This window comes from Manis pentadactyla, chromosome 14, assembly GCF_030020395.1.
Source record: "Manis pentadactyla isolate mManPen7 chromosome 14, mManPen7.hap1, whole genome shotgun sequence".
In the NCBI taxonomy this organism is placed as follows: domain Eukaryota; kingdom Metazoa; phylum Chordata; class Mammalia; order Pholidota; family Manidae; genus Manis; species Manis pentadactyla.
The window spans coordinates 14,597,298-14,622,222 of NC_080032.1; the positions used below are offsets into that span (position 1 = coordinate 14,597,298).

General features: G+C 51.8%; 1 protein-coding gene across 3 annotated transcripts; it reads right to left on the reverse strand.

The window, feature by feature from the left end:
- Nucleotides 1-260: 260 nt before the first annotated feature.
- CABP1 (calcium binding protein 1) lies at nt 261-20,677 on the reverse strand. Of its 3 annotated transcripts, none has more exons than XM_036929481.2 (7): nt 12,768-13,290; nt 8,046-8,225; nt 5,660-5,690; nt 5,242-5,385; nt 4,011-4,120; nt 3,649-3,796; nt 265-742 (listed from the first exon to the last, which is right to left on the reverse strand). In XM_036929481.2, the coding sequence occupies exons 1-7, from the start codon at nt 12,810-12,812 to the stop codon at nt 717-719; spliced, it is 684 nt and encodes a 227-aa protein (XP_036785376.1). In that variant the 5' UTR covers nt 12,813-13,290; the 3' UTR covers nt 265-716. The 3 variants fall into 3 exon arrangements, with proteins under 3 accessions (XP_036785375.1, XP_036785376.1, XP_036785377.1); XM_036929482.2 differs by lacking the exon at nt 12,768-13,290 and adding an exon at nt 8,707-9,165; XM_036929480.2 differs by lacking the exons at nt 8,046-8,225; nt 12,768-13,290 and adding an exon at nt 19,936-20,677 and having other exon boundaries at nt 261-742.
- Nucleotides 20,678-24,925: the final 4,248 nt, after the last annotated feature.

Consider the following 24,925-nt stretch of genomic DNA (forward strand, 5'->3'; position numbering starts at 1 on the left):
AACCCTGCTAGCTGTTTACCTGATATCCATTCTGTTCTTGTGGGCCTGACTCCGGGGCAGCTGCATACCTGGCTAAGTCACAACATCCCCTCATGTCCCTCTCAGTTAAAGCACAAGCCCTGGCTTCTCAGGTGAGAGTGGAAGGGCTGGGTACCTAATGGGTGCTCCATAAATGCATGCTGAATGCAGGATTGTTCAGCCAGTTCTGGGCATGCAGCTGGTCCTCAGGAAATGGGTGAACTACCAAACCAGGCCTAAGAAGCAAAGACCCCCACGGCTGCCCTTCTCGTGGAAATATCTTTATTGGTTCTGAGATAACAGGGCTGAGGCGAGCTGGGACAGGCACGAGCTAGAGAGAATGCGAGAGGCTTTGCCCTGGGGCGGACATGCTGTGTGGGATCTGCTGGCGGGCTCCCTGGTCCACCCGGCCAGCAGCGGCTGGGCACGTGGCACTTGGTGCCTGGCATGACCTCTGCCAGCTTGGCACTGTGGCCTTCTTTTCGTGGGCACCCCCTTTCCAGTTGCAGGAGTTGTGAGTCTTTCACAGTGCGGAGGGGTGGGGGTCCGGGGTGGGCACCTCCCCGGGGTGCAGGCAGGCCCCATCCGCCAATACGTCCTTGGCTCTCGGCGGCGTCGACTATGGCGAGGTGAGGCGAGCTCCAGCTCCTCTTCCCCCGCCCATGGGAGCTTGGCAGTCCTGGAGGGCCCTCGAGGCCTCAGCGGGACATCATGCGGACAAACTCTGGGTGCGCACAGGACGGGGTGGGAAGAAAGCAGCAGTCAGGGCCCAGCACAGGAGGCTGCCTTCCTGTCTCCCTCAGCGCTGTGGCCCCCTTTCCACTGTGACTGCCCCTGCCTTGGTGCTGGTCCCCCACATCCATGCAGCCTTTTCCAATGCATCTGCACAGCAGCTAGCACAAGCTTTCTAATCCACATATCTGACCCCTCGTCGGCCTCTCACGGTTCCCCACCGGATGACGTTCTGTGTCCTGACATGGCCTCAAGGTGCTCCCTGAGCAGCCCCAGTTGACATCTCCCCCTGCACCCATCCCTATGCTCCAATCACACAGATCTCCCTGCCAGTGCCCAGGTGCAACTGGCACACTTCCCCCCGCACCCCCACCCCCCGCACCACCTCACCTTTCAGCCTTCCTGCAGCCTCTCCCCCTCCCTTTCCTTTTTTTTAACTAGACTTTAATTTTATAGCAGTTTTAGGTTCACAGCAAAATTGAGCAGAAATCAGAGTTGCCGTGTACCTGCCCACACACCTGGACAGCCTCCCCCGCTGCCAACATCCCCACCGTGGTGGTGGTGGAAGATTCCTCACAGTCGCTGAATCTACTTGACACATCGTCATCACTGAAGTCCACTGCCCCCGGGGGCTTCCTCCTGGTGGTGCACGTCCACGAGTGTATGACGACAGGTATCCCACCATTAAGTTATCATACAGAATCGTTTCACTGCCCTAAAAATCCTCTGTATTCTGCCCATTCCCCCTTTCATTCCCAAACAGCTCCTGGCAACCTCTGATCTTTTACTGTCTCCAAAGTTTTGCCTTTTCTCAGAATGTCACACAGTTGGAATCATACAGTAGGTAGCCTTTTCAGACAGGCTTCACTCACTTCCTAACACGCACTTAAGGCTCCTCCCTGTCTTTCATAGCTTGACAGCTCATTTCCTTTTAGCGCTGAGTAATATTCCATTGTGTGGATTTATCCATTCACCTACTGAAGGAGATCTTGGTTGTTTCCAAGTTTGGGCAGTTATGCTAAAGCTGATGTAAATACCCACATGCAGGTTTCTTTGTGGTGGTAAGTTTTTGACACATTTGTGTAAATATCCCATCTTTCTTTTTCACCTGGTGGCTCCTATTTACCTCTTAAGGCTCTCCTTATTTAAATCCTCCTCCAGGAAGCCTTTCCTAATCCCCCTCCAGCTTGGCACAAGTGTCCCCTGTGTACCTCACAGCCTGCAGGACTTCCCCCAAACAGCAAAGACTCCTACACTGTTGGGTTCTGTTTTCCTTGCTGGTCTTGGGCTCCTTGAGGCAGGGACCAAGCCTCAGTATGCAGTCAGTATATAATGCATGCTGATAGAATGAATGGGGGGTGCTGGGCCTTCAGGGAAGGGCTGTCATGTCGGGTGGGGCATTATTGGAGACAGGGCTACCTGAGATGTCCAGATCTGGTGGAAGCAAAGTCTTCTGTCCATAGAGCCACACTCTCCTCAACCTCGAAGACCAATTCCCAAGGAAAGGCCTCCCAACGTTCTGTTCTGTTCCTGGACATGCTCAAAGCCTGGCACATGTTTATCTTGCCTTTTTGCTCGGGAAGGCAGAGTCAATGTTCCCCTGGATTTTTGCCCTGTATCCTGTAGTGCTTCACATGGTGTCATGCACAGTGTGGTGTGGGTAGTGGTTGGATTCCAGGCCTGGGTTTATGACCCAGCTCTGAGTCTTAATAGTTAGGTAATCTCGAGCAAGCTATAGTATTTCTCTGAGCCTCAGTTTCCTCATGTGCAACATGAGGTAATGAGAGTGCAATCCACAGAGTGACTGTGATAATTAAATGAGATAATATATGTAAATGTACTTAACACAGTGACTGGCACATAATGAGTACACAGTAAGTGGTAACTATTATGATTATTACTGATTCTTTTTTTAAAACTTGTACTGGGCATTAGCTATGTGCCAGGTACTAAGTTACATGGGAAAAGCAGAGATGGAGAAAATGGGGTTCCTCCTCTCAAAAAGTCCAGAGTCAAGTGGAGACATAAGTAGCTTTTAGGGAAGGTGCAGTGAGAGCCCAGAAAAGAGGGAGTTCAGTCTGAAGAGCCAGGAAAGCAGCGCTGGGAGAAGCGGCCCCATTGCTGGGTCTTTGAGGATGGAGAGCTTCGCCCAAGGGAAGAACAGAATAAAAGGCATCCTGACAGAAACAGCAGTGTATTCAAATGAGAGCCTGTGGGTCCCAGACCGCAAGCACTTTGGGACGACTTTGGAAGCTGTGTGAAGGAGGAATGACAGCGGCTGCCACTGGGGAGGTGAGCTGGGGTCAGATCCTAGGGGGCCCGAGTGTCAGGTTGAGGAATGTGGCATTCAGAAAATACCTACCGTGGGTGGGTGCGGGTGTAGGTGGGCAGATGGACCCAGGGACGACTAGATGGAGGAGCAGATAATACAGTTGGGGAACCGACAAAAAGACAGATGGATAGATCAGAGGACGTGTGGGCAGCAGAAGGATAGGTGTGCATGAGTGTATTTTATGGAAGTATGGAGTCATGGATAGATAGATGCTTTGGGTAGATGGATACATGCAGAATAGTTAATAGATGCATGGATGGATACCTAAGTGTATGGATCAAAGGCTGTATGGATGATTGTTCAGGGGTGGATGAATGGGTAAGTAGCCCTGGACAGATGAAGAGATAAACAGAGGAACAGCTGGAGAGACAGGCATGGAAAGATGGACGGACAGATGGATAGACGGGTGTAGGGATGGGAGGCAGACTTGGGGGCGGGGCATGGACTGAGGGGTGAGGGGATGGAAAGCTGGCAGACTGACGGTTGCATGATGGACACACAGCAAGAGGGCTCTGTGGATGGCCACTGCCACCTCGCCTTCTCTCCCACACTGAGGTCCCACCTACCTTCAAAGTCCACTCGTCCATCCCCATTGAGGTCCACATCTCGGATAATTTCCTCTATGTCTCGGTGTCCCACCTGATGGCCCAGGAGTTTCCTCATGGCCTCTCGTAACTCACTGGTGCTTATCTCCCCATCACCATTGGTGTCAAACTAGAGAGGGCAGGAAGGAGAGAGAGGGAGTTGCCGCGTGCAGGAGCGGATCCCAAGGTTGAGCCCTTTCCCCAGCATCACTGCTCTCCCCCACTCCCCCAGACTCTCCTCCCCTGGTCTGGGATCCAGGGCTCAGTTTCTTTCCAAGTAACCGTCCTGAGGTTGGAATTCTGACAACTACCCACCCTCTGCCTGTCCTTTGCCCATGACTCACCTCTCGGAAAGCATCGCGCAGTTCCTTTACTCCGATCATATCTGCTGTCTCTGCCAGGAGTTTAGGTCCCATTAACTCCACAAAGTCATCAAAATCCACATGGCCACCCACTGGCAACAGAGAGGACAGGAGTAGGTGGGCAGATGGACACACACATGGCTGGATGGAAGAGTGGACGTATATAGATGGGGAACTGACATACAGACAGATGGATAGATCAGAAGACATGTGGGCAGAAGGGTAGGAATAGGCTAGGCCACCCATCTAACCATTCCCCATCTCCCACTAGGCGATGGAGGAACTGCCAACCCCTCCTTGACCTACTCAGCACCAGGCCCTAGGTATAATCAAAGGCCAAATGAGGACAGAGAGATGACCATGGACAGGTGCTTTGCCAAAGAGTGGCTCAGGGGAGTGGCCGGGGGCCACTAATGACTAAGGGAACAAGTCAGGAACCGGACAGAGGTAGATACGGATAGGAGGAAGAAACATTAGATCACAGAGACCGGTAAATAATTTTAGACACACACACACACATGCAGAAAGAGAAGCAGAAATTATGAGCACCTGGCCCACATGCCCCACACCTTATTCTTCTTGCACAAGTGGAAGCTCAACTTCCAACTGGCTCTTTCAGCAGGCGGGAGCTCTGGAGAACTGACCTCCACACACTGGCCTACTTGCTCAGCAGCTTTCAGCCAGGGTTGGCAGGAGTTTGGGGGATAAATATCCAGCCAGAGTGGTGAGGGCTGGGGGATAGTTTGAGGTGGGAACTGCCTGAGTTCCCAGCAGAATTAGACTCCCATCACCACAGCGGTGGCTGGCTCAAGGAGGCACCCTCTGTTGGCTGCTTCTCTTCATTGTCTCATTTCCTCACTCCCAACCAATGCTTTCCTTCACCTCTCAAATAAACTACCTGCACTCAAATGCTTGCCTCAGGTTCTGCTTGTTTCAAACCAAGACAGAGAAAAACATGGCAATAACAGCACCCCTCTGTTCAACTCTCACTGGGTATTGGGCTGTTTCAGAGATATTTCCTAAGTGACTTCCTGTGCTCCACTGCCCCTATTACACTTCTCATTTTACACGTGAGAAGACTGAGGCTCAGAGAGGATGAGTGGTTTGCCCCAGGTCACAGAGCTGGAAAGAGGTGGGCCATGAACGTGAACCCTGGCCTATCTGACTGCAAGGGTGAGGACGGAAGAGCAGGAGGTGCTGGTGCAGGGCTCACGGTTCATGTTGATCTGCTGAGACAGCTCAATGAGCTCCATCTCCGTGGGCATGTAGCCCATAGTGCGCATGCAGTTGCCCAGGTCCCGGCAGTTGATGTAGCCGTCCTTGTCCTTGTCAAATTCTCTGAAGGCCTCTCGGAGCTCTGGGAAGAACAAAGGCGGGCGTAGCTGCGGGTGGCACCCACAGAGCCTCGGGGGCAAAGGCAGCCCGAGGGCCCACTGGCTTAGAGAGGCAGGCCCTGGAGCTGTTCAGGATGTGCCCTCCTCCGACGCCTGGCTGCACAGAGGGTTCCTGGCTCTGTAGCAGGGCCCGGGCCCAGGAGGCCAAGGTGTCTCTACCTCTCTCTCCACCAGCCTCCCTTCCCTCACCTTCCTGGATGGTTGAGCAGCCCTTCCCCGTAAGGGGCCAGGTCTCACCTTCGATCTCCTCTGGCCGCAGTGATCTGTCCTGAAACAAAACAACATGTGCCATTAGCAGCTTTGAGGAGGTTGGAAGTCACAAAAGGCCCAGGCTGGGGGCCATCCAAGGGGCAGGCAGCACCAGGTGGGAGGTGATGGGGCGGCGGCAGAGGCAGGCCTGGGCCATGTCCTTGAGGGGAGAGGCACAGCCCCACGTCTCACACAGACAGGAGATGCCCAGGGGCCCCAGAGCCCCGTTCAGCCTGGGCACAGAACCCCAGCATCCCCAGCCCCTTCTTTATCCCAGACACAAGGATGTGTGGGGAGCAGAGTTGGTCCAAGGCAAAAACCTGTAAATAAGGCAGGGTCAGCAGGAGGTCACTCAAGAGAGGAAGCCTGCAAGGTAACGGGAGAAAAGGGGCTGATAAGCCAGAAAGTGGGGACCAGACAGGCAGCCCCAGAGGGAGGAAGAGGAGGCACACTCGAGGGTGTGGAGGCAGAGTTAGGGCTGTGCCCTGCTTCCTGGGCACTGCCCCTCCTTCTCCGATTTGACCCCATCCCATTCCTTGCCCTGTCACCAGACACAGCTTAGGACACTGGCCGCCACCAGTGCCTCTGGCTGCTGCCAAGGTCCCAAGCACACATCTCCAGCTGGAAGCAGCACCCAGGTCTCCTTGCGGAGTCAAGGAAGCCCTGGTTCTGGGCATCAGAACAGATGGCAGAGAAGGCCCCACAGAGCAGGCCTGGAGGACACGTGGGGCAGGCTCTACCTGCCGAGCTGCCAGTCACCCCCGGCCTGCCCAGGAGGGAGACAGACCAGCATGAAATGGATGCCCAGCTGGACCTGCTTCATAGGTTCCAAAGCTGGTGCACGGGGCTCATCCTCCCCATGTCACAGCTCTCTGTCTTTGGGTAGGGTGTGCCCGTCCTGAGGAAGTGCACGCCAGGTGTGGGCGCACCTATCACAAGCACACACAGGCAGGCATGCCCCGGTGAGCTTGAGGCATCACAGCTGTGCACACAGGCTGTTGTAGCCAACTGGGCCAGGGTGGGTAGAGACAGCTTCTGCTCACCCGCTGTAAACTGGCCCCAGGGCAAGGGACCCCAGCTCTGGAAAACCTGAGAACCTCCTGGAAAGGAGCTGCTGAACAACATCTAGTGAGCCAACCAGGTGCATGGGACTTCACACTCAGAAGCAGCTGTGTGCGGCAGGACAGTGTTGCAAGCGTGTGTGAGCTTGGAATGAGCAGGCTGCAAGCTAGCAGCCTGCAGGCGGCATTCCTGCTGAGGATGGGAATCGCGGAAGGTATGTAAGTCCTTGTGAGATGATTAAATGGACTTAAAAAGTCTGTCCCGATGCACAGTGCAAGTGTGGTCACTCCCATTCCTAGTCACACTTGGATCTTGGGTGACCTAAAAGGATGTTGTTTGCAATTCCCCGTACGCCTAGTAAGTGAATTCAATGAGTAAGCGAGCATATGCATGTATACACATGTGCAGAGCATATTTGCTAGGACAAGTTGTTTCCCACCCTTCAGGCTTCAAGCAGCCAACTTCTCTGAGCCACAATCTCCTCATCTGTAAAATGGGTTCATACCAGTACTGTTGTCACGGAACTTCTGTAAGATCCACTAGACAAGATCTGTAGAGTGTTTAGCATGTGGCATTCAGTAAATGGAACCTACAAACATTTGTATCTGTAACATCATCACCATTACCTCTTCCCTGCCACTGCTCAGATACCTGTTGAAGGTGACCCAATGTAATAGCCACACATGGCCATTTAAATTGGAATTAAGTAAAATTAGTAATTTAGTTTCTCAGTCGCACCAGCCATATTTCAAGTGCTCCATGGTCACATGTGGCTGGTGGCTATAATGTTGGACAGCACAGATTGCACAATATTTCTATCTTCATAGATAGTTCTACAGACAGTGCTGTGCATTCAGTACTGTTGTTAAGAGAACAGGCCCCTAGTCCTTGAGTCAGACTCCCAGAGTTTGAATCCCACCTCTAACCCTCATCAGCTGTTACCTCTCAAACTCAGATTCCTCATCTGTAAAATAGGGATGTTAATGGTACTTACCTCTTGGAGTTGCTCGGAGGCTTAAATGAGGCAGTGCACCAAAGCACTTAGCACAGTGTATTTGCACATGGTAAGTGCTCAAAAACAAACAAAAAAACATTCGCTGCTATTGTTATTTCTTGCTGGTGGATGTGGCCTCACCAATGCTTTGCAGCCATGAATGGGAAATGCTGGGGGTCACGTTCCCAAGCTGAGGGTTTGAGGTGTATCCTCTAGGGGACACGTGCTGCTGTGTGTAGAGCCCCTCTTCTTCCCAGCACCTCCTCGTGCCCTGTGAAGCCAGGTCGAGCATGGCTCCACTGGGGCCAACTTACGTACAGGCTGCCTGTTCTCAGCGAAGCCCTTGCGCAGGAAAATACAGGCGGGGCCCAGTAGGTTATGCATGACAGCACAGTTCTGGGCCAGCGTCAGGAGTGGCCCAGGGAGCTCGCCGCCGGCCACCAGCCCCTCCTCGCTCGTCTGCACCACCTTGTAGCTGGTCTTCGCCTCCTGATGCATCTTCAGCCAGCACCAAGCAAATACAAAAGAGGGCAGGGTGTCACCTCGCTGGCCACCCGGACCCTCTGGCCCCACCTGGCTCCTGGTCCTAGAAGGGACTCTCCTCAAGAGAAGACCCTTGAGAGTCAAACAGCAGGATTCAGAGAGCCTCAGGATGCACGAGGGCAAGCATCAAATTGGTCCACCAGATGGAGCCTCCAATCTTTAGCTGGAACAGATGCTCCAGGGAGGGCTGGGTGTGATACCCACTGTGTGGCATGTATGCATACCCGTACACACACACACAACATACATGAGCACAGAACCACACATTGGTGTGCATGCACAAGCTCAGAGAGAGAGAAGCAGGCAGAGAGAGGCTTCTGTTCCAACCAATGGGAAGTCTTCACTCAGAGACTAGTGGAATAATATCCTTTCCCAGATTCCCAGCGCCCCAGCTCAACCCCCAGGGCTAAGCTCCCAAACTGGCTTCTGACCCTACCCCTGCTGGATCTCCAGTAGAAAGCAGTGGGGGCAGTCAGAGCTGGCAGCACCTGGAGAGTAGGCTCAAGTACTCTGCTGGACTGGAGGTTGCAAACCAGGGGCCATAGCTAACATAAACAAAGGAGGCAGGTGGTAAGAGGTGGGGGCTGGGGCAAAATGGATACTACACATCCAGCAGCATTATTTAACTACAGCCAAATGTTGCCAGACCTTCTGATTAAAAGCTCTGGGTAGGCCAAACAAAGCCCGTCTGTGGGTCCGATTCCACCGGGTTTGCAGCCTTAAGACAAGACCCTCTCTGCCACTGAGAGTTCTCCTCCTCCCTCCTGCCTTCCCTGGCACGCAGCCGGGCCCAGCCTGCTGAACTCTAGGAGCTGAGCAGGGGCCCTCTCTGCTTACCGAATATAGCTGTGCCCCAGGACCCCAGCCAGCCCTTCCTCCTCCCTGACAGTTCCCATGCAGCTATAAAAAGTCAGCACTGCCCACAGACCATCCCCTTAGGACGACAGCAGCACCCAGACACAATATTCTATTCCTCCCCACCCCCGGCCTCCGCACACTGAGCAGGGCCCTCCGGAATGCAGGCCAAGGCACTCCGCCTTCAGCCCGGAGCTTGGAAGCCTCCCCTCAGGGTGAGGATGTGGGGCCAAACCTGCCCATGGAGAGTCGGAGCAGCCGAAACTTTGAGGGCTGTTTCTGTCTGGGACCCCGAGCAGCATACCCCACCCCTCTGTCCTGCTGTATGTGCTGGCCTCCAGGTTCCTCCAGCTCAAAGAAAGTCGTGTCCAGGAGCAGGTCCTGCAACACACGGGCAGCTTGTCCTCCCAGGCTGAGCAGCAGAACCGCCTCCTCCTGTCCTCCCATGTGTCTTCTCCCCGAAGCCCCACAATGTGGGGCTGCAGACAAGACTTCCTTCCCATTTCCTAAGCCTCTTCCGGGGCCAGAGAGGCAAGAGCAGTGGTCTGGTTCCTCAAGGGAAAGCAGCAACTCAGACGTGAGGCAAAGGACCTCAGTCCAAGGCCCAGGGTGAGTGAACGCAGTCAGGGTCATTCTTAGGTCCTCCCAGAACTGGAGGGTTATCAGACAGACCAAAGGCCATTCTGGTTTGATGCCCAAAAGAGGCTGAGTGCCTCCACCATACTCACACGGGCTCCCAGGACCTCGGCTAGAGCAAGGGCAGAACCAGAGAGACTGTCCCAACCCGGAGGCTAGCTCAGAGGAAGCCTGGGAGTAGACAGTGGGTTAACCCAGGGAACAATCTCAGGAGAGCATCAGCCTCTTGGCTTTTGGCGAGTGGACACAACCCAGGAAGGGGGAGGCAGCAGGTCACAGAACTCTGAGAGGAGATTTACTTTACAGGCTTTGGACTCAAACAGCCTTGATGTGACCTTGGGCAGGTCATTTCATTTCTCTGTGCTCCGGTTTCTGTCTCCAGACAGCAGCGATGACGTGGCTTCTTGCGAGAAATAAATGAGCCATTGCATAGCGCCTAGAGCATGGTTAGGGGTCAGATACATGGAGTTGCCATGGTGAAGACGATGCCGCCGCAGATGATGCAACTGAGGAGACTCCGGGAGCCAGAAGGCATTTCCTTCTGGCTCCAGAGGAAGTGGGAGAATATTTGCCAATCAGGGAAGAACTGAGAAGGTTGGGGAAGAATTTGCTCCCACGAAGAATGAGCCAATGGTGGCTGGGAAATTTCCACTGCATCCTCTGATCATAATACTGCCTGGCACCAAGTTGCCCCGGGAGGCTGCTCTTCTTCCCTGGCCAGTGATGGCACCTGACAGCCTAGTCCTGCCGTGCTCAGAGCCTGGAGCAGGCCCCCTCTCACCATGACCAGTTCCCTGGCTGCCGCTCAGGGAGCCAAGTGGGCAAGGGGCCTGCAGGCTGACAATGTCTCCTGGCACCGAGCGGCCGCCTCCTGAGTGCGGCATGGGAACAGGAGGGGCCAGCTTGGCACATGACGTAACAGCCTTCTATCAACACAAGCTGGCCAAGGGCATGCAGGTCAAAACTCCCTTACACGGAGCATCTTCAAGGAGGAGTTAAATGAGTGAGCCTCGATATCAAGAGGGGGCACAGAAGGTTGCTGCAGTGAGTGGGAATTTGGACTAGATGACCTGTGAGGTCAGATTCAGGAATCTATGAAAAACACTACCACCAGCAGGAAAAAAAGAGGCAGCCTCTCACGGGGACAAAAAATATAAATAAAACACCAGCTCTGGATTCAACACAGACCGGGGTTTAAATCCCGGCTCTGCTTCCAGCTGGCTGTGTGACCTCAGGAAAGCTCTGAGTCTAGCTCCCTTCTCTATAAAGTAGCCAAGAGAACTTCTTGGTGGAAAAGAGCAGAAGAGACAACAGATGTTGGGTATGCGGTAAATCTTCACAATAAAGCAATTACTATAAAAAAACATAAAGTTGGGCGCAGTAAGTTTTATGATCTTTTACCTCATTCCATGGACTCAAAACCTCTCCTATTTTCCTTTTTTCCTCTATCCCCCTTCTCAGAAAACCCAGGGTGGAAAAACTCCGAGTCTGATGACAATAAGACTAGCTAATATTTAGTGAATGCTGTATTCCAGGCAGTGTGCACAGCACTTTATTTTGATCTCTCAGGCACCTTGGGAGGTAGATACAAGTATTTCCACTTAATGGACAAGGGAACTGAGGCCCAGAGAGGTGAGGTAACTTGCCCAAGGCCACATGGCTGGGAAGAGGAGACACTGCTGTGTAAGGGAAGATGGGTGGTGTAGGAAGAAGGACAATTCTTGTTCTTAAGTTCACTTCTTCAAGCTCTAGACAGAATCCAGGGGAAGGCCTTTCACCCTGTGGTCCTCTAGACTAATTCAGATCAGTTTCTGCTTCTCTGCCACAGTATCAGGCCACTTCTGATGTAAAAGACTTCTCTAAAAAGATGACAGATGATGGGTGGGGGGTGGGGATGGGTGGTGTGTGTGTACAGAAGAAACTGTCAACCCTCGGAAGGATCCAAGAAGCAGCAAAGATTAAAAGGAATTTAACATGAGCAGCTTAGATAAATGAGGAAGACACTGAGCAGAAAAGCCTGAAATGTCCTAAATTGAGAAGCTGTCCAACTGACCAAGGGGGTAGGATGGAGTTGGGGTGGAGATACATCAGTGAACCTGAGCCCTTGTGGAAGTCACTTAACCTGAGTGGCAGTCAGGTTCCTGATGAAAGAATTAGAGGAAAATATCCCTTTCATTCCTTCTTCCTTTAAATACTGTCTGTGAGTTTCTTCTATGGCCTGACTTCAGAGAGACTAGAAATTCAGGCAGAGCCCATTTGAAGCAAAAACCCTACAGACATGAGCCCAGGCTTGCATGAAAGACGCTTTGCAGATAGATTTGTTTTGCAAAAGGATATTTATCCTGGTGTATAAGCAATAAATCCACTACACAGAGTGACTTATAGACACCTTTGCTCAACATTCTGTTTCTCAATGGAAACAACCGTGGGCCCTGAACCAGTCTGGTCCTAGTTGAGATTCTCTGACCTGACTTGAGAATGGTCGAGGGTAGAAGGGGATATCCTGCTTGGTCCTTTTCAGTAGCAATGGGATCTACTTCAAAACCCACAACTCTGAAGGCCTAGAGACCACCAGAAAGGGTCAGAGTCAAAGCAGACGAATGAGCCCACAGCCCTGCTGCTGGGAAGGAACCTCAGCCTGCAGCAATAAGGTCAAAGCCCGGCTCAACCCTCCCTGATCCTGCCAGACTCAAGGGGGTCTAGCCACTCACATCCTAAGGATCCCTATCATTCATTTTACAGCCCAAGAGATCCACAGTTTCTTTCCTAAATCTTATGCAAATTCCCAAACACAGCTCCCATGCACCTCTAAACCCCAGTTTCAGCTCAGAGCCCAGGACACAGATAACCATGACAGAAGGGAATTAAGAGGTAGGAAGAGGGATATACATCTAGACAGAGCCCATAGCAAGCTTCAGATGCCCACCTCTTCCATGCACAACCTCTGGGACTGAGGGCAAGATGCCCCAATCCCCACCCAAGGTCCTAGGAACTCCATAAACATACCTTCCTTGAGAGATTTCTCAGTGGAGACTTGACACAGTTGCCCATCCTAAGCTGAGGCAGCCCCTCTTGGGATCCCCAGGTCCATGAAGGCAGCTGCTGGGGGCGACGAGACCTGAGTCCCAGTCACTGCCAACCCCAGCCTCCCTCTGCCTGAGCTGCCTTCCCCCAGGACCGATGTGAGCCCTCTCTTGCGCGCGTGCTCTCTTACTCGTCTGCCTGCTCCTGCTCTCGGGGCTTTTTTTTCTTTTTTGGTGGATTGCGTGTGTGTTTGTGTGTGTGGGTTTAACTTTCTGGGCACTTTCTTAAGGAGATGAAGACAGGAGGGGAGAGTGCAAGGCACAGAGAAAATCACCCAGAGAGCTGATGGCAGAGGGCAGCCAAGCTGGAGAGGCTGCTGGATCATGGACACGAGATTATAGAGCTGAGTCCTCCCTTGGGTTCATTCCCTTCACCTCGGCCCCTTCTCTCCTGCTGCCAAATCTGCAGAGAGATTGCCTCCAGGAGTGGGGCCCAGAATGGCAGCTGCAGCTGGGAATTAGGCCAGCAACTCAGAAGGGGAAGCAAGCTAGTTTGGGTCCCCAAAGCCAGGGTGCCTCACAGCTCCCAACCTTGTGTTTGCATTTACACACTCACATGCACACGCATACACACACACACACACACACATGCACACACAAGGGACAAACATGCCTCCTAATTGCCATCTGGCAATTGCAGCTGGATTGAGAGCAGGCAGCTCCAGATGAGGGTCTGGGAGATCTTGTGACTTCTCCACCACGCTCCATTCTTCACACTTGCCTCGTCACTGAAGTGAGATGAGGCTCCAGGCTGGAAGCACTGCTAAGCCATCAGCAGTGAGCTGCTCCTTTCACTCCCGTCACTGTGTGCTGCCTCTGCATCCCAAGGGAAACCAAGAGACGACTCTGAGGGGGCATGACGGATGCCGCGCTGGCACCAAGGGCATGAGTGAAGGCTACTTTCTTCTAATCCTCTGCCTGATTCTGAGCAAGGATCCTTCACCAGCTTTCTTGGCATGCAGAGCAGAGAGGCCACCTTTTGCAAAGCAGTTCTCAAGGCCCCACAACTGGAACTTCTTAGGTGACTGGCTCTTCATCACTGCTGGTGCCAGCTTTGATGTGAATTCATTGCAAACCTCAGACGTCACCTGACTCGCGAGACCTATAGCCCAAGCCAGACGACCCAAGAAAGGAAGTGTTCCCGTTTCCCTGCACCCAGCTTTTCCCAGCAGGAAACACCAGAGAGAGGTTGGGAAGCAGAACTCTTCCCAGACCCCTGATGCAACAACCCTTACCCGCGTCCCCGAGTTTTCAGCACAGAGAGGTTCCTTTCCCAGGCACTCTTTGTCCAGCTTTGGGTGGCTGGTCAGAACTCCCATTAGGGGAGACTGGTGGGGTGCTGCCCAGAAGATGCCACACACCACTCCCTGGAGCTGGGGGAGAAGGCCTCTGGATAGTTCCTGATGTCTGCGCCGCTGCTGATGTCCCATGGCTTAATCAGGGGAATTATTCAGCAGCCTTGTTTGGGCCAAACCTCCTGGGGAGACGCACCCCCTGAGGACAGAGGGAGGAGCCTGGAGTCGGAGGAGGGCTGATGCCTAAAAGGCAGGAAAGGGGATGAAGACACGAGGGAGACCCAACGGGAGAGAGAGCAGCCAATCTAAGTGCCTTGGTTCTTCAAAGACGTATTTCTCAGAAACAGCATGAAGCAGCATCTCTGTGAGCGGGGGTCAGGTCAGGAGGAAGAGCAATGGACTCAGAAGAACGGGAAGGATCTGCAGGCCTGGGGTTGAGTCCTGGCTCTACCGACTTCTGACTTCTCACATTCCAGAGCTTCTGTTTATAAGCCTGGAAAATGGGGCTTCCCCTATCTTGTTTTTAAAGAGTACATGAGCAAGTGTGTGGCACGTAATAGGTACTCCATAAGTAATGATTAGGATGGAAGAAAGACGTATCATTTGTGCAGTGTTTATGTGCCAGGCATTGTGCCTAGTTCTGAAAATGTTGCGGTGAACAGGATAAACACGGTCCCTGGTTTCAGGGAGCTTACATTCTAGCCAGTGGGCAAGAGCTATTAAAGAGCAATGGACCCACTTATTTAGTTACAATTCAGATACATGCTCTGAAAGACTATTTTGAAAAGCTAGGGATCACCAGGGCCCCAAGAGAGCAGATGGTTTAAGCTCTAGGTACAAACCCAATTCACATTAATGACATGGGCAGACACATGGAAACGCAGCACAGTGTAAAGCTGATGCCCAAGGCTGCCTGCAGGTGAGAATCACGGGGGAGCTTCCTCAGAGATTCTGATTTGAGAGGTGCAGGAGAGCTCCAGACACTGGTGGTGTTTAGTGCTCCAGGTAATTCTAACCCACAGACAGTGTTGAGAACCAGAAACAGAGGCTAGGAGCTTGGAATAGAGTCAGACAGATTTGCGTTCAAATCTTACCCTGCTGCCTAGCAAATATACAGCCTTGAGGACTTGTTAATCTGAGCCTCAGTTTCTTTACTTATCAAATGGGTACATAATACCCCTTCCCTGATAGGGTGCTTGTGAGGAGTTAATGAAATGATACATGCAAAGGCCTCGGCGTGGTGCCAACTACCTACAAGGTGCCCCTTCCTCTGCCCAACTTTGGTCTTAAAGGACCAGGTGTGGCCTCCCTTCCTTCAGCAGGGCACCAGTCAATCAGAGCTGGTGACTCCTGCCCCCTGCAGGCCATCCTGGAGCACAGCACCCTGCTTGCCGACCTTGGGCTCTGCCTTTATCCTTGGAAAGGGAGACAGGAGACTGCCAAACCAGGTCCCTACGCAAAAGTCACGCACTTCCAAGAAATCCCATCCTTATTTACGGGGAAGGGTGCTGACACTAGTTCGAGGCTTAAGGGCAGCAAGAGATTCAGTGATTCAAACCCAGAACTTGCTTAAGCTATTTTGAGCTGGGCAGGTGAGGTGACAGAGGTCCTGAGAGGTGGGGGTAACTGGTGATCTGGAGGGGGCAGATGGGCTTGACGTTTAGCAGAAAATTTGAAGAGGTTTGAACGATGGGGGCTTCTCTAAGGAATAAAGTATATCCCTCAGCCCCCCCACCCATCTCTGTGGCAGTAAGACCCTGGACCTCTGGAAGCCAGTTTGAGTTGTAAATGGAATAATAAGATCAGAGGAATAAGAAGGATAAACCCGTTGCCGATTATTCCTGATTAGGAGGGAGGCTGGCCTTGGCCCTGATCATTTCTATCACCAGCATTTGAACTTGGATGGCTGCCCAGTGCTAAGACACTCACGGAAAAGCTGGATCATTACCTGAGAGGAGCTTGTGGATGCTTCTGACAAATAGGAAACACACTTCTATGACTTCCCACTGAACCAGTATTTGGCAGCAGGTTGCTTGGAAATAGGCAGTCCACATCACTGTCCTGCCATTTACTCACTGTGTAACCTTTGGACAAGCCACTTCCCTTCCCTTGAGCCTGTTTCCTCATCTCTAAAATGGGGGATGGTAATGCCAACCTTCACAGGTTGCTGTGAAGATAATGAGAAGATACTTTGGCAGTTGTTTAGAGGGCTCTAAACTGAGGTCTCAAGTACCCTTGGTGCTTCCCCCAAACAGCTAGAAGCAAACGCAGACATCCCAGAGGCCTCTCTATGATTAGTGTTAACCACAGACTGACCCTCTCTTCCCCTTCCCCAGGCCCAGAGGAAAGGCAATGGGCTCCCAGCCCTCCCAGAGAGCAGGGGGGAGATTTGGCTGGGCAGGAGTGAGTAATATTCACAGCCCTCATCCTAGGAACACAGCCTAGCAAGACTGAATCCATTAGGACCCAAACCATTATGGCCTCCCTCCCCCATCTAAACTATAGGGACTAATAAATCTCTGAAGTTCAGAGGCTGGAGATACCAGTCATTCACTCACTCACTCATTGAATACTGCAATCCTATTGTGTGCAAAGCAGTTTGGGAATTGAGTTAGCCTACTCCAATCAGAGGAGATGTTTCTAAAGCTAGAAAAAGGGGAAGGATGGGACAAAACTGTGGGTTTTATACATATCTGCCATCTCTACAAAGGGTGTTTTTTCCCAAGCTGAGTAAGGAGCAGAAAGACTGTTCTTAAAATAGTTTTGCAAGACTTAATGCCAAGAATTGCCCCAAGTCATGCCTATTCTGAGTTAATTTCTGATACCACATCTTCTCTAGGCAGCTGGGTAGCACTGTCCTTAGCTAGCCACAAAGACAGTACTAAGGGAAGGTCCTTTGTCATTCAGGTCTTTCCCTTAATGGCCTTTCTCATCTGGCTCAGAGACAGTTTTTAAAGTACGTGATTCAGGCCCTCATCCAGACAATTCCTTTATTAATAATAACAATAATAATAACAATAACATTATTTAGGCTGCCCTTTTTCTAGCCCCCACTTGGAGCCAGGCCATCTAACAGCCTTAATCCTGGGTAACCCTCATAATAGCTCTGCAATGTAGTTTCTTCAATCTCATTTCTGGAAGAAGAAATCCAGACCAGAGAAAATAATAAGCCCAAGGTCACAGCAATAGGAAGAGACAGAGCTGGCAATGGAACCTGCGGCTCTACTGTCTCCCAAGCCACCAGTCAGTACCTGCACCCTCAAACCACACCATCTCCTTGTAGGTTGTAAGGGTGCTCTGTGACATCACTGGAAGAATCCTAATTCCTGTGCCCTAGTGTAGGAGCCCATCTTGGTACTTTCATTCCTCACTTTGAACCCTGCCTCTCCCTGACTATTACAAATGGAAAGAAGGTCTGCCACCATCTTAGGTAGTTAATCAACAAAACAACAACACAATAATAATAACTAGCATTGATAGAGCCCTTACTCTGGGTCACACACCAAGTCAAGCTCTGTACATATCTCCATACCCTGTTTAATCTCTCAAAGAGAGAGATACTACAATTACTCCTAGTTTGCAAATAAAGAAACAGAGGCTTAATGAGTTCAGCAATTCACTTAAGGTTAAAAAAAAAAAGAAGAAGAACTTGGGATACATGAAAAACCTACTTCCCAGGGCTATATTTTGCCATAAGCAGATCCTATCTGAAAGTTTCTGTATTCAGAACACCATTTCCCTTCTCTTGGTCCCAACCCTGTCTCTAAGGACAGAAATGTCAGTGCAGAGAAGGGAAGGAAACACCAGCTCCCCTTGGTCTCAGGAGCCTGGAAACTCTGACACGGAAGTCCCAGGCCTGGTTCCGCTGCTGTTATTCAAGCAGACGCCTTACAGCTGTCAGCAGGAAGCCCAAACCGAATGTGCTGAGCTTTAAAGAAAAAGTCCGCAGTTCTCGAGGCAAGAGCTTCTAGAGGGAGGTAGTAAATATTTGATGGGCCTTCCAGCTCTTCTTGACTCAGGTGACCCTGGTGACATTTCAGAACACTGGGCTGGAGAATATGCTTCATGTAATGACTAAGAAAGCAGAAGGAGAAAGAAAAGCAAGTAGCTGAAATGCTCTGAGCTCACAAAGGGCCTATGCGGGCAAATCTCACGAGATTGGAAAGAGAGGGCCCTTTTTCCAGGAATGAAGTTAGATCACCAGCAAACTAATAACCAGAAACTCTGAGCCTATGACCTACCCCTCCAACTGCTAGATTATAAACTCCAAAATAGCCAGAGCCCGGCTCCTCTCTTGTGTGCTGTTGTCTCTGTAGTGCAAATGCCTGGGCAAAGCAGGTGCTCAAACAATATTGGATAAATGGAAGAATAGGTGTCACTGGTTCAACGACACAGTATTCCTTCTGCAAACCGGCCCCACTCCACAGACCACCCTGCCCACACGACCTACACCTCCTCACTAACACACAAGCCACTGCAGTGAACTTCTATCCCAACATGTCACTGCACTAACTCTCACAGCTTTGCCTCAGGAGAACTGTTTCCAGCTACTCTGCTAACAAGGGCTCCCTGCAGGAACAAAGCTACACACTGCTGCCCTATCACACCACCACAGCAGCCCCATGCAACCCGAATCCAAGGGCAGCTGCCTTCATGTCAGACCTCCACCATCATCAGCCGCTGCGGAGTAGTACTTTGAAAAGAAATGTGCAGATCTAAAGCAGAACACACACAGCCTCCTTGGAATTCTGATCCAGCATGGCAAGCTGAGAGCTTGCAACGGCTTCTTTATGCTACATACTAGTGCAGAAACACTCAGGCCCCTGTTTTCCCCCACACACCAAGCAAACACTCTCATCAGACCTCTGCATTATACTCCTTGGCTGCCGCAGAACTGTCTCTGAGTGCCAATGAGTTTGACTTAATTATGGACTGAGAACTAGAGGAAATCCTGACTTTGCTCGGGAGTTCACAGGTTCCTTTCTGGTGAAACTCTGTTCTTAGCAGCACACCCCCAAACTGTAGACCTGGATTAAAGGGCAGGTGCCCAGCAGCCTGGGACCCTTAAGAGAAAGACCTAGAGGAAACAAAAGTAGTCGCTGGTGACCCCGTAGTGACCTTTCTGACCCTGGAATGCACACCAGCTCAGTCTTACAACTTGATAACTGCCCAACTGCCATCCTAATGGCAACCCTGGAGTGACGACCTCCTTAAAACACCCCAAAGTTCCAGTGTGAGCCATAGCTCTGTACAGCCCCTCCATGCCTACCCAGACACTTCTCTTTTCTCCTGTTGTTGAGTCTCCCTCTAGCTTTCCTAACTTTTCCCAGGTCTTTGGGGCCACCACAGGCAATGGCTAGGGTCCCTCATCCCCAGCAAGGTTGTGTGTCCTGAGGTTTCAACTCTTGGGTCTCCAGACTCTCTTGGTCTTGGGTATTGGCCAGAGGCCAGAGCAGTGGGTTTTGCGCCCCTGCTCAGAGCGCCTCCCGCTTGACCCCTGGAAATCCTAGGCGGTCTGTGACAGTCACTCCCTTTCAGGGCTGGCCTGTTCCGGCAGGTGGCGGGAGACTAGGCGGTGGTGCCTCGTCCGTAAGGGGCCGGGAGCGTGGACAGCGCCCGGGGTGCTGAATCAGGCACGGGGGAGGAGACGCGCCGGCAAGGGCGCGGGGCTGCGGCAGGACTAGGGGAGCGTGAGCCGGGAGACCGCGGGCAGCGGGAGGAGGGCCGTGGGCGCGCAGCCGCGGCAGGGTCCCGAGCGCCTTTCCCGGGAGCGCGGGCGGGAGGTGCGGCCCTTACCTGGCCGAAGGCGGAGCTGAGCATGGGGCGCAGCTGGTGGAGGAACGGGTCTGCCTCGGACGCGGCGGCTGGAGCGGAGTCCCCGCGACCCGGGGCTCGCTGCGAGCCCCGGAGGCCGAGCGCCGGGGACAGCCCCCGTTCCTCCCCATCCCGCCCGCGGGCCGGAGGCAGCGGCGACGGCGGCGAAGGTCGGGACGCCGCGGCCGGGAGCGCCTCCCGGGGCCTGCAGTGCGCCTGGGGGAGCCCGCGCCCGCTCCCCCGCGCGCCCTCCTCTCGCGTCATCGGCCGGCACAGGGGCCTCCGCGAACTGGGGTCCCCGGACGGCGGCGGCGTGCTCGGGCAGGTGCCGGGCAACCGGCGGCTGGGCAGCCCTGGCTCCCGGGCAGGGCCGTGGCGGGGCACCCGGCTGCCCCCGCTCGCCGCCGCCGCCTTCAGCAGCGACGTCTTGGACTCGCTTTTGGCTATGTGCGAGCTCATCGCGGCGGGGCCCGCGCTCGCATGGCCGGGCGGAGGCGGCGCGGTGCGGCGCTGCGCGGGGCCCCCGGCGGGCAGAGAGCGGGGCGCCCGGCGGGAGCCAAGCCCGAGGACGCGCTGGAGGCGGGCGCCGTCCCCCGGCCGCTTAAATGCGGCCCCGTCGCCGGCGCCCATGTGACAGCGCAGCCTCTACGCCCGGAGCCCCGAGCTTCCCGGCGGCTGGTTGTGCGGATCTGGGGGGGCCCGCCGGCTGTCCTCGGAGAGCCCACCCCCGGCTTCCCCGCGGCCCAGGTACTGCCGCGCCCCGCCCCTTGCCCCGCCCCGCGTTTGAGGAGCCCCGCTTCCCGGCGGCCCCTGGCGGCGGAGGGGGCGCTGCGGCGCGGCGCTGGGAGCGCAGGGGCAGGGGCAGGGGCCTGGCGGATGGCCCCAAAGATGCCCAGACCTTGGTAGCGCCGGCAGTGCCCCTTAACACGCTTGGAGCCTCCCTCAGTGACCTGGAACCACCCGAACCACCAGAAATGCAGGCGGGGTGCACTCCCCAGGGGGTACAACTTTGGAACTGAGACCAGAGAGATGCAGGAGACTCTGTGACACTGCTGCATACAAACGCTGGAGCCAGGATGGTGTGCAAGAACACTGCTGGAAGGAAAAGCTCCCCTCAGTGGGGCACTTCATCCACTCCAGTACCAAGGAGTGAGAGCAAGATGACCCTCAATCAGTCGCAGAATTTTCAGTTCTCAGAACAGAAGCCAGGTATGCTCTGGACTTTACAGGGCCTGGTGGTAACCAGATCTCAGGTAGGACCCATTTGCTGCCCTTCCAGCTCTTGTACCCCTCTCACCTTCATGCCTTTCTAGATGTTAGAGAAATTCCTGCTCTTCGTAGGCAGCCACAGAGTCACACAGGCCTGGTTTGAATCTCAAATCCCATTTCTGTCACTGTGTAATTTAGGCAAGTGTCATCAGTCTTTCTGGACCTTGTTTTCTTTTTCTGTAAAATGCAGATAATTATCATAACTAACTTCTTGGCAACATCTAATGACCCATGCACATAAAAAGCCTAGCCCAGTGCTTGCAATAGGGCCTGTATGCACTTAAATTAGTTCCCTCCCCCTTGTACTTTATAAGGTCCCTTCTACCACTGTTTAGTAATGGGATACCTGAGATTTGCAGCAGGGTAGGGTGTGAACCTCCCAGGCTCTCTGTGTTCCAGTCTCTGGCCCTGACGTCATCCATGCATGAGAAGAGGGCAAGTCTGGTTAGCACTTAGCCTCAACAGAAGGATAGATGGACAGATTGCCCCTATGCTACACTTCACTCATGCCAGGGGCTCATCTTTCTCTGCACCGTCTGCTTCTTTTACTTACCCATATGCAAGGAATTAGGAAAAAGAAGATGGGTGGGGAAAGCAACTGTCCAGAAGCCAAAGTGAACAAGGGAAGTATGGCAAAATGTTCCCCAGCTCACCTACTATAAGGGACTGAATGGCCATTTCAAAGCCACTTAGGTTCCTGTAACACAAATGCCAGGGCAGGCTGAGGAGCAGCAGCCCTGAAGCCTCACTGCAATGTCCACTTGGACATGGAGGGTGTAAAGGGCTCCCCCTCAGAGTCTGGGGTCAGTGGTCGTTCCAGCCCTCAGAATAGTCACTGTTTGGCAGGACTAACAGCAAATGTATATTCTGTATCAGTCACAGGAGATAAGTCCCTTCTCAGAATCCCTCAGTTGCTGATGAGATGCAGTTGCTGATTAGATGCAAGGGCATTCTAAATCCCAGCTGGGCCACTCTTGGTTATCTTTCTGAAATTCTCAAAGTATTCTTGGACAAGACTTTTGTCAGCAACTAGTTTCTGAAAATGTGAAGAACTTGGTTACATCACCTATAATATTAAATAAAAGATTCTGTTCATGGAAAAATGGATGAAACACTTGCACCCCATCCCTGGATGATCCGGGGTGGGTGCCAGGATTCCATTTCATTTGTAGTTTGTGAATTTGGTCACTCACTTAACAAATATTTCTATAGCCAGGCACTGTGTTAGGCACCTGCGATACAAAGATTCATCCATTCACTCAACAAATACTTGAGTGCCTGTTATTTGCCAGGCACTGTTCTAGGTACCAGGGACATGGTACTGAATAAAACAAAGTCTCCATCCTCAGCCTCAAATGAACAACTACATAAAGGCATGGAAAATGGTAATAACTGGTGGTGTTTAGTGTGGTGAAGACAAATAAAGCAGGTAAGTAAGAGAGGAGGGCGTAATGGGGGGAGTTCTTTTAGACAGTGATTGGGGTGGATCTCTCTGAGGAAGGTACATTTGAGCAGAGACTACATTTGAGCAGTGACGAGAACAAGCCCTGCATATATTCAGGGGAGGAGCTTTCCTGGCAGAGGGGAAATGGTTCAAAAGCACTGAGAGGACAGTTTGTCATATTCAGGGACAAGTAGGGCTGGGGTGAGCAAGGGAGAGAGTGGTAGAGATGAAATTGAGAGGAAGGCAGGGCCCAGAGAGTCAAAGGCATTGGTTTTTTTCCAAGTGTGAAGGGAAGCCACTAGCAGGTTTCTGGTAGAGGAGTGGCCTGTGGTTGTTTACACTGTGAAAGGATCATGGCTGTTCTGCAGCAAGTCCACTGTTGAATGGCAGCATGGCAACATGGAGCCAGTCAGGTGCCCCTGCCCGGAACAGACGAGAGAGGATGGTGGCAGGTACTAGAGTGATAATGGGGGAGGTGGTAAGAAGTGGTTAGATTCAGGAGATGTTTAAAGAATTATGGAAAGATTCAGCTGTCCCTGCTTTCAAGGAAGTCTCAAAAAAAAAAAAAAGAGGCAAATAAAACCCACTGAAATAGAATGTGAAATGTGCAATAAGGAAATGACCAAAGCAGAACCTTTTGGGCAGCTGGAGAAGGCTTTAGGGAAGGTGACATCTGAGCTGTGTTTTAAAGAAGTGAAATTCCACTAGATGAATTAGGAAGGTAAAAGAAAGATCATTCCAGACAGAGGGGTAGAAGGACAGTTTCATCAATGAGTTGGGAGTGAACGTGTGCTGTGTAGTATGTTTGGCAATCTTTTAGTGACTCGAGTGGGTGTCAAATCAAGGGCTGGAAGACAGGTCTGGAAAGGTGGTTGGAACTAGACTGTGAATGATCGCGAATGTGATATTCAACAAGAGTTTGTCCTTTAATCTAGAGAAAATAGAGTCCTTGAAGGTTTTATGAGTCTGTGTGGGACAGAAACAGAACCGTGTTTTGGAAGATAATACTGATGCATTGTGGAGGGGTTTAGAAGGACACTGAAGGCAAGACCAATTAGGAAATCAGGTTCACTCATTAACAAAAATGGTTGAGTGCCCACGGTGTGCTGAGCATTGGGAATAGCGCAGTAAATAAGTGGACATCATGCCTTACTTTATGGATTTTAAGTCTGGCAGGGAGGTAATAGGACTAATTGTAGAGGCTAGATCAGGTTCAGGAAATATTTCAGAAACACCGTCATTAAGACTTGGAAAGTTCTAGATGTGGAAAATGCCAAGGGCTTGCCTCTCTGATTGTGAGACATAATGGGAATATAGTTACTGCAAAGTATCCTACCCTGCAGAAAGGATTTTTAAATGATCCCTTTGAATTTTATATATCTTTATAGCTTTAAAAGCATTTTCACATGAAGCCTCTCACTTGCCTTTGAATGTTATGCAAATTTAATTATTAAGTAAGTACATGTTGTGGTATTATTTGGTGGTATCACCCTTGGTGGAAAGTTACACCGAAGAATACGTTTTGGAGCACGGGAAAGACATCCTAGCTTACAAGGGCAGTTAAATGGAGAAGATGGGTCTGGGACCATGACATCAGTCTAGAGAGAACAGTGTGTTTCGCTGTCTTTATGTGTCATCTTCTAGAGAGTCCAGTTAGAAGGAGCAATGTGGGGTTAAGGGCAAAATTCTTAAAATGTACACGGATCTCTCATTTAACATATCTCAGTTTGATAATGTCATGTCCCTGTAGCAAACTCCTTTAAAAACTGTTCTTTCCTGACCAGGACCATATGTCATGTTTAGAGTCTTGAAAAAGGTTATGGTGGTGCTTGAGTTTATTCTCCATGACGTTTCTTGTCTAGCTCACTCCTTTCTGCTGTTGTCAGAATCAAATTCTGCACTTTATCTCTCCCTTGTTTTCAGATGACAAAATCTCTGTTAGGTTTCAGAAAGCTGGGATTACAAAATGTCCTTACAGCTTTAAGTCCTCTGTGGTGATTGGGGAACGCAGGAAAGGATTGGATAAGGATTTGGGGAGATGGGGGAGTCAGTGGACTGAATAGGGAATTCCTTTCCAGAAATCTGCCTTTGGACCCAAATTTTCATCACATAAGAGGATTCTGAGATTTTTAAAATAAAATGAAAAGAGATGTGGGTTACAAGAATATATACATCTGTCAAAACTGAACTATACACTGAAGATTGTACATCTCACTGTGTATAAATTATAACTCAATAAAAAGAAAAAGCAAATGAGAA

What these genes read in the sequence shown, in the direction of transcription:
- CABP1 (XM_036929480.2), bottom strand. Translation starts at nt 20,583, where the DNA reads ATGGGCGCCGGCGACGGGGCCGCATTTAAGCGGCCGGGGGACGGCGCC. An exon ending in TCAGCTCCGCCTTCGGCCAG is followed by an intron (nt 5,691 to 19,935) that starts GTAAGGGCCGCA and finishes GTTTTGTTTCAG; the next exon opens with GACAGATCACTGCGGCCAGA. An exon ending in TGCGCGATGCTTTCCGAGAG is followed by an intron (nt 3,797 to 4,010) that starts GTGAGTCATGGG and finishes TGCCCTCTCTAG; the next exon opens with TTTGACACCAATGGTGATGG.